Below are 9154 nucleotides of genomic sequence, written 5' to 3' on the forward strand. Positions count from 1 at the left end.
TCCGCTGTGGCAGGTACATTTCCTCTTGCCCTTCAGTATTGATGATCAATAAAACCGTCCGCAGCCCATCATATAAGCAGCGTTCTCTCCTGCCTGTACTGTATGTCTGCGAAATTCGCCAACACTGCTCTCTGATACCAGGTGAAGAACTTGGCTATAACTTGAAACGTCCATAACAGTTAATTACTTTAAAAAGAAAAAGAAACTTTTTATGGCAGAATGATTCATGAATAGTACGTTCGTGATTAGACTCCGGTACAGCTGGTAGCAGTATTAAGTTGACGAGTAAAGTAAGAACTTAATTAAACAGTAAGATGATAAGCGGAACCTGTCTGCAGCGCACAGTCCTGGTGCTACTAGTATGGTCCTTTCCCAGATAGATATATTGTGCCCTCTAGTGGCAGGAACACGCATCACCACGTTAGAGTGACTGGGATTTCTCTTAGCCCTGCCCCTGATTTTGTCAGACGGCGTCTCCCTTTCTGAAGTTAGCAGAGGTTTCCTTTCCAACCTACCCTTATCTTAGTCTGCACGTTGCTTCTCGGTGACTAATAGCACAATAACAATGTCTAAGGATAATATAAATTGAGGGCTGTTTACAAACTCTATGGCGGTTCAATATAAAAAGGAGCAGGGAAGCTGGCTGCTGCACAATCACTCTGGGACCTCTCTCAGGACTAACCTCCACTGAACTTCTTCACTTTGGATTTTTGACACACGATAGAGAACATTTAATTTATCAAAACTGGAGATACTTAAAATCGTTACATATATTTTTTCAAGAAAAGGCAGAAGGACGTTGGTTTATTTTATTTATTGACTTTTTTGGGAATTACTTTTCTATTCATCAATAGTACATTTTTCTAAATTCACAATGGACCTGGAGATGGTTATTTATCTGCTTTTGGTTCTCCTTCAAGGGACTTGTGGAACAGGTATGATAGACTCTCATATATTGCTTATCTTCATATTCTATTTTCATTTTCTTTACTGAACCAAATTTAAACCACAATTCACATGATATTATTAATCTTCATCATATGTATGTATCATGCACTGATCCGCCTTGGCCAGCACTAGCACCTGGCAGTGGCACCGCAGAACCAGCATTGCACTATAGAGAAGGTGCTTAAAATCGCTGAAGTTTTTGCCTGGTGAAATGGTCTGACGGGGAAATACCTGTAAGTGCATTCATCAGATGAAATGTGCCACCACATACAATAAGCCCGGGGCTGCTAGCAGCACATCAGAAATCACGTAAGGCAGCGGTAGGACAGGGATACAGATGGGGAATCATGCCCCGATATACAGTGCACCTTTATAGTAAATGCTATGGTTATTTCATGTTACAGGGAACACCTGGATGCTGCGTTGCATGTTTTCGCACAACTCTTGCATCAGACAATATCGCATAGGATAATCTTTTAATAATAGTTCTTCTTCTTATGATCCCATTTTTATTACAGTGATATAAAAGTTTATTTTTAAGACAATAAAGACTGTGTAATTGTTACAGCGCTATTAGATTAGTTTTATGGCTGTACTGAATGTGGCCGCGGTGATCAGGTGCAGGAAGCCGGAGCAGATGGGTGTATGAGACACTGGTAGATGGGGGGACAGGCTGGAGAACATGCTGTGGGTGTACAGCACATGGCTTATGCAATTACAGACATACAGTATTACATGACCTATTATACCTGCTTTGCTGTGATGTCCTTTGGCTGCTATATACCTGATGACTACCTGTACACACATTATGCATATACTGTGAGATGCTTAATGATATGATATCAGGGGTTACTTTGATGTCTTGTATATATACGTAGATGGCAAGTTTTATGAGGGAGCTATGTTTATACCTGAGTGTATTTATAAGTGTATGAGATGGGAGCGCAATACTGCTTCACAATGAATATACAGGTATATGAGGAATAAGGTGTATAAAGGGTTTCTAAGGATGAAACTAGAATCACTCATTTATCCAGCTCTCACTGTATAGTACAGCATCCAACCCTAAGATGCCTTAGAAAAAAAAAGCGAAGAATAACATAAGGTGGTTGTAACTGCGCTGGTATATATGTACAAACATCCGATGTCTCTGTGATCTTCACTATCAACTTCATTCAGTATGCCGAGTATCAGTGCACGGTGTGCCGCACAGGGGTGTTTTCTGTACATCCTTCTAACAAAATTGTGTCCAGCTTCAGGGCGCAATCTACTGTAATGTGCTGATGCTGTTCATTACGTGTAGGTGTAATGCAGTGCAGTACTGTATATCCCGTACTAATAGTAATAATATTATAAGACAGAGAAAAGCTAACGACCCCAGAGCAGGCATGCATTGCTGTAGAGTACCCACATGTGAATGGATGTTTAAATTTCTATCAAATTACATGTGTGGGCTGACAAGTTTAGTCCTGCCTGTTCCTATTATTATGACAGGAATGCATATATTACATTGCACAACAATAAAAGCCAGCTGGAGTTTCATGTTCTTCTTCTGACGTAGCAATATTATTAGAGTAACCTTAAATGAAACCTAAAGCATCACATACTGTATGGTTCAGAATCAGCAACATAGCATCTTACTCCCTGTGTGATCAGTACATGTCCTTATCTAATTCTGGTGGAGCATCACATCACAGAGTCCATCTCTCTTGTTTGCAGGGTCGGACAGCACCTTCTCATCCTCCGCAGACTCCTCTCCTGCAGAAGCCGCAGCAGCCTCTCAGCGCTCCGTGGGCGCCCCCTTGCGGCCACGCAGATTTAAACGTTGCTCCTGTTCTTCACTAATGGATAAAGAATGCGTCTACTTCTGCCACCTAGACATCATTTGGATAAACACTCCTGAGTAAGTGTCCTCAGCATTTTTCTGGTAACTGAATACAATACTGAATAAACGACATAGTTCCACCTAATATAGTACAATTATAAGTTATGTTAATAAACTATTATGAATATGTATTGTATATATTAAAGATCATTATTATTGTATCAGTTGGAAATTAACAACTCAAATGAAATGATCTATTTTATATGAAGAACAAAATTCATGTAATGAGGGAGATACTAGCTGAATTGTGTAATAATAAGATGTCATAAAACATCAGGTAGGCTGTAAATTGACAGCTAGTAATGACCCACACACACCCAGTCTGTCCAATTTGTCTGCTTTCTCTCATACACTAAAAGCTTACTTGGGATAGCCTTTTATTGCTCTGCTAACCCCTTGCCTATCCCTGCACTTTATATTTCCCCAGCAGGTTTTTAATCAGGATATACTTAGCAACATCAAAATATGTTAGTGGCAAATCTTTAAGTGGATTTTAAATAAGGTAACATAATGTAGGAGCCTAAGCCAGTAAACCTCCGAAAATGCTAAGCTAAAGAAACCTTGGAGGTTTGTCCAATTTTAAATGTTAAATACTTGTATATAAAATGAAGTATCCAGAAAAAAAATCTATAGGTATTATCCTGTAAAATAAAATAAATGAGTACAGAGGTTTACTGAATAGTGAATATATAATCACACTATGTATTTCTGTGCACAAATGTGCTAACGTTTAAAAGTACAAAATGTGATTAAGAAAACCACAACTGGCCTTGTTACTTGTTGACACATAACTAGAACCTTTTTAAAAGCAGCAGCTTTGTATAATGTGCTTAGTACTGATAGTGTAACATGCTGGAGCTGTAAATATTTGCTTTACATTGTACTTCTCAGGTATTTACTGAGAAATACTCCTAAACTGTGATTTAAGAACCATTAATGAGCTATTAATTGAAATACAGGCTGCAACCTGTATAACTTGCTGGTATGCCACTGTGAAACAGAGTCTTGCAAATTATTAAATTGTATGTCATTAAAGTAGTGGAAAATTAAGGTCTTTTTGTGCAAAGGTTATTGATACAGTACAGTATGTGGGAAGACTTTTATATTTTGACATTTGCTAAGTGGAATACTAAGGATGTATTGAAATACAAGATATGTTTAAAAAGTCACAGATTTTATCCATTACCAGCAGGAAAACAGTAACTTAGTAAGAAATGCCATTTAGACACTGTTTCCATTCATTAAGCAATAATTTTCCAATTTTTTACTATAAATATTTTGAATTGTTTTTGTTAACGGTGTCTACTGTGACAAGGGCCGCGATTATTAACAGTCTGTATCGCAACTGGTTTTCAGTTTCAATAAAACTTCCCCTTATATGTACTAAGTGTACCTTGCAGGGACAGCGGTAGTAGTAACTGCGGTCCCTACAAGTTACATCCCTTACATATTGGAGGAGTCTTCCACATTGGGGGTCATTCCGAGTTGTTCGCTCGCAAGTGGATTTTAGCAGATTTGCTCATGCTAAGCCGCCGCCTACTGGGAGTGAATCTTAGCATCTTAAAATTGCGAACGAGTTATTCGCAATATTGCGATTACACACCTCGTAGCAGTTTCTGAGTAGCTTCAGACTTACTCGGCATCTGCGATCAGTTCACTGCTTGTCGTTCCTGGTTTGACGTCACAAACACACCCAGCGTTCTCCCAGACACTCCTCCGTTTCTCCGGCCACTCCTGCGTTTTTTCCGGAAACGGTAGCGTTTTTTCCCACACGCCCATAAAACGGCCTGTTTCCGCCCAGTAACACCCATTTCCTGTCAATCACATTACGATCGCCAGAACGATGAAAAAGCCGTGAGTAAAATTCCTAACTGCATAGCAAATTTACTTGGCGCAGTCGCAGTGCGGACATTGCGCATGCGCATTAAGCGGAAAATCACTGCGATGCGAAGATTTTTACCGAGCGAACAACTCGGAATGACCACCATTGTCTAAAGACTCCTCCAAAGAGAGTGACACATGTACGGTATCAGATTCCAGAGACGGATAGAGGCTGGTGTAGAGGAATTGTAAGATCCCTCTCCTGTGATAATACCTCCATAGGCATAAAGCAGTGTACACCATCTTTACTTTTCGGAGCTTGGTACATAGGGGTCAGACCATAATCCAGATTGGTAATAATTGGGGCTGCGGTCTACATTGCTACTGTAATTATCCTTTTGCTGGAGATTTCTGTGAAATCTCCTGCATTAGGCTATAAGTGCATTCAATCATAACATTATATAGAAGCTAATAAATAGATCCCTTAAGTTGTCATTATTTCTCAGCATTAAACTTATAACATTTACTTTTGCAGAAAAACAGTACCTTATGGGCTCGGGGGGCCTCGCCTGAAACGTTCCCTGCAGGGCATGGAGACAGAAAAACTCCCTGAGTCTACAAGCAGGTGTATCTGTGCCAAGAGTGAGGACAAGAAATGCCTGGATTTCTGCCAAGTTGCAGCAGATCTCAGGTGTGTGCAAATATGCTCAATCTGACAAAGCTGGCTCTTAGTACACCTGTAGCCGGCTGTCTTTATCTGAGAGGCATGTGTTGTGAAAAGGTGGTTCTTCATGTGTGTCTCACACTGCTTTGTTTTCTTACAGCGTCCAGCCTTCGCTTGAAAAAGAATCTCGCCAGGGTCAACAGGACAAAGTGTGCAAAGGTCTCCGCTTGGGAAGACAGTGTGTTCAGAAACAGCTTCATCCAGACATAAAAAGGTGAGGAGACGCTGATTTATATACTGACCAGCTATCTCTGCATACTGACCAGCTATCTCTGCAGGCAGTAGCCGCCTGACTTTACTGCATAGCTTTACTGTGGGCAGTCACTTGTTATTTAAGCTTCCAGGGTGTGGTTTGTGATCCACAACCTATATTTATTGTGCTGCGTGTCTATCCTCATATCACAAAGATAATGCTCCGAAATTTTACATTACAGATTTTGAAATGTTTCCACAGTGGAATATTTTTCAAAAACCTTTATGGAAAACAGATTTTATTATGATAGTAAAGCCAGGTACATATGCTCCATGAGCGATCTCGTCAGTGTTTGCCCTTGAACTCCCGGGCAAATGACATAGGCCCTCAATCCGAGTTGATCGCTCGCTAGCTGCTTTTAGCAGCAATGCAAACGCTAAGCCGCCGCCCTCAGTGTATCTTAGCTTAGCAGAAGTGCGATCGAAAGGTTAGCAGTTCTGCAACTAAAAAATTTCATGCAGTTTCAGAGTGGCTCAAGACTTACTCCTAGCTTGCGATGACTGCAGTCTGTTAAGTTCCTGGTTTGACGTCATAAACACGCCCTGCGTTCGGCCAGCCACTCCCGCGTTTCTCCAGCCACTCCTGCGTTTTTACCTGGCACGCCTGCGTTTTTTAGCACACTCCGTGAAAACGCTGAGTCGCCGCCCAGAAACACCCACTTCCTGTCAATCAAACAACGAACACTCGAGCGACTGAAAAGCATCGCTCGAGCTTGTGTAAAACTACAATGTTTTGTGTGAAAGTACTTAGCGCATGCGCATGCGCAGAAATGCCGTTTTTCCACCTGATCGCTGTATTGCAAAAATTGGCAGCGAGCGATCAACTCGGAATGAGTGCCATAGTGCCCTATAGTGCATACACATTGAATTATATTGTTAGCGATTTCGTTTAGTGACATCATCCTGCCAAAACCACGAACATGCAGTTTCTGACAATATAGTGAGATTGGCCTGCATGTTCGGACAATGGGGGTAATTTCAAGTTGATCGCAGCAGTAAATTTTTTAGCAGTTGGGCAAAACCATGTGCACTTCAGGGGGGGCAGATATAACGTGCAGAGAGAGATAGATTTGGGTGTGGTGAGTTCAATCTGCAATCTAAATTGCAGTGTAAAAATAAAGCAGCCAGTATTTACCCTGCACAGAAACAAAATAACCCACCAAAATCTAACTCTCTCTGCACATGTTATATCTGCCTCCCCTGCAGTGCACATGGTTTTGCCCAACTGCTAAAATATATCCTGCTGCGATCAACTTGGAATTACCCCCAATAGGTGATATCGTTTACGACTCACTGGAGTGTGCATCGTTAATGATATTGTGCATACACACTGGGCAATTATCTTAACGATTTGTGTCGTTATTGTCCACATCGTTTCAAAAAATCATCTAGTGTGTATGAAGCTTTAAACTATGCTACTTTATGTATCTCTTCAGTGGCTTTGGTGGGGTCTAGGTTTAAAAAAAAACCCAGATGCTTGATCAAAAGCAAATAAACGCTTTAAAGAAAACTGTAAGTGTCTCCTGGTAGGAGTGCTTTTATTTAACGTAGCAATTTGTGTCTGAATTTATTTGCATATATTTATTTGGGATGCAGTTGATATACCAGCTGTTGGGATCCCGGCGTTCAGAATACAGACGCCGGAATCCTGACAGTCAGGGAAATGCCAGCGGTTAGAATCCAGACCGAAGCTCTGAATTCCCACTCTGGTATTGGGTCCACGCAACCACCCGAGGGGGAATATAACCCCGTCCGGGCCTGAAGCATGGCAAAGTGTGGCTGCCAGGATTCCGGCTGACGTGTTGCCATTTTTGGTATACTGACAGCTGGCATCCTGTCAGCCAGGATTTCGTATGTATTCCATTTATTTATTAGCAATAATTGTTAGCAACAGTTTTGAGAACTAGTCAAAGAAACATTTTTACTTAAAATTGTTGACTAAACATCTGACCTAACAATGAAACTTGCCTTCACAGACTGCAGGACTTCAGGAGGACCATTCGGAGATCATTTGCCAGGCTACTGAATAAGCCAAATGAGCTGAAACGTGTGACATATCCTTGGGCCCATAGAAAGAGAGGAGTCTGGGAACATATAAAAACAACATAGTGGAGACCTTTGTTTTAAGGGAGACATTGCTGTCAGTGAGTGAGTTACTGTGTGTGCTAATTACGTTCTTCTTGGGGGCTCAGTGCACTTAAAGTATGAAGATAGGAAGATGAAGGTGTGGGCCCACCATGCAACATCAGGACTGACACGCAGGATGGATTCATAATAGTAAATACAGGATCCTGGGTTAGATCACATGAGCAGGTGATAAGCAAAATGCCACACAAATGTGTCTGAAGAAAATGATGGAACCAAAGTTTTGGAAAACCGGCCTATCAACCTTCATTGCTACTGACACTGACAGTAAAACACTGGAATATAATATTATGAACACATGCCTAATACTACACATACAGTGCTGCATATGGATGAATGTGCATTGCAAATGGATTAGAAAAACTGACGCCAATGTTTGAGGACGTATTACTTGCAAATCTACCTCAGGTTTACCCCTCTGAAGGGCTTCCTTCTTGCCTATATTTTAGCTTGTCCTGTGAAACACCTTTGGTCTTATTTTGTACTGGAGCTAATCAAATCGTTGATATTAATAGATCCCTGAATTGTTTAGTGCCAGGCTGGTGTTGTTATAATAAGCAGAGAGTAGTGTTTTTTATTTTTAGGTTTCTGTTTTTTTTTCACATGGCTACATTCACAAGCTAAAACTGGGTTGTTCATAGCAGTGGAGTAATCTACAATCTTTTATCTAAATTTATTATGTGAATATTTTAAAACAAATATTTATATTTTTATTTGTAAAGTGACTATATTTACTGTGTTAAATATCCACTGTAATAGGCCATATTGGTCTATGCATGTCTGTTTGTATTTCTGCATGAAAAAAAGAGCTTCATGCCTGCATTAATAATGTTAAAATAAATATTTTGTAACCCTTTAAATGACATGGAAATTTGTTTTAGGTGACTTTATTAACAAAACAAAAAGGACTTTAGCTGACTTGATAAGTGAGTTGGGTTGTTAGTCATTTTTGCAAAGGTCGGTGACATTCCACAGATCTACATGTCTGACACTGTAAAATAATAAGAAAAACAAAAACATATCTATTCAGCGTTCATAAAAAGAAAGATACATATAACAGTTTTTTTTAGAGATGTGCAGGTTCGGATTTACCCGGATCTCAAAATGGCATCTTATTGGCTCTCGGATGTCATATGTTTTGGTTAGCCAATAAGAAAAATTCTGGCGTTAAATACTGAGTAAATCCGAACCTGCACATCTCTAGTTTTTACAAACCATTTCCTAAATCAATATTAGTATTGTGGTGGGTAATAGTGCATCAACATGGGTACCTTCTTATAAGGCTATAGAATACCTGTCTGGTCTGTGATAGTACACAAATTAAAAGCAACATGATCACCTACTGTCAAATTCTTCTAATGAGCTCCTCCCAGCCTTGG

At 40.2% G+C, this 9154-nt stretch overlaps 1 protein-coding gene across 1 annotated transcript; it reads left to right on the forward strand.

Moving 5' to 3' along the window:
* Positions 1-499: 499 nt before the first annotated feature.
* EDN1 (endothelin 1) lies at positions 500-8793 on the forward strand. The gene is made up of 5 exons (XM_063924952.1): positions 500-935; positions 2668-2851; positions 5190-5345; positions 5479-5592; positions 7607-8793. The coding sequence occupies exons 1-5, from the start codon at positions 875-877 to the stop codon at positions 7737-7739; spliced, it is 648 nt and encodes a 215-aa protein (XP_063781022.1). The 5' UTR covers positions 500-874; the 3' UTR covers positions 7740-8793.
* The last annotated feature ends 361 nt before the right edge of the window (positions 8794-9154 follow it).

The sequence above is a fragment of the Pseudophryne corroboree genome, chromosome 5 (assembly GCF_028390025.1).
Source record: "Pseudophryne corroboree isolate aPseCor3 chromosome 5, aPseCor3.hap2, whole genome shotgun sequence".
In the NCBI taxonomy this organism is placed as follows: Eukaryota; Metazoa; Chordata; class Amphibia; order Anura; family Myobatrachidae; genus Pseudophryne; species Pseudophryne corroboree.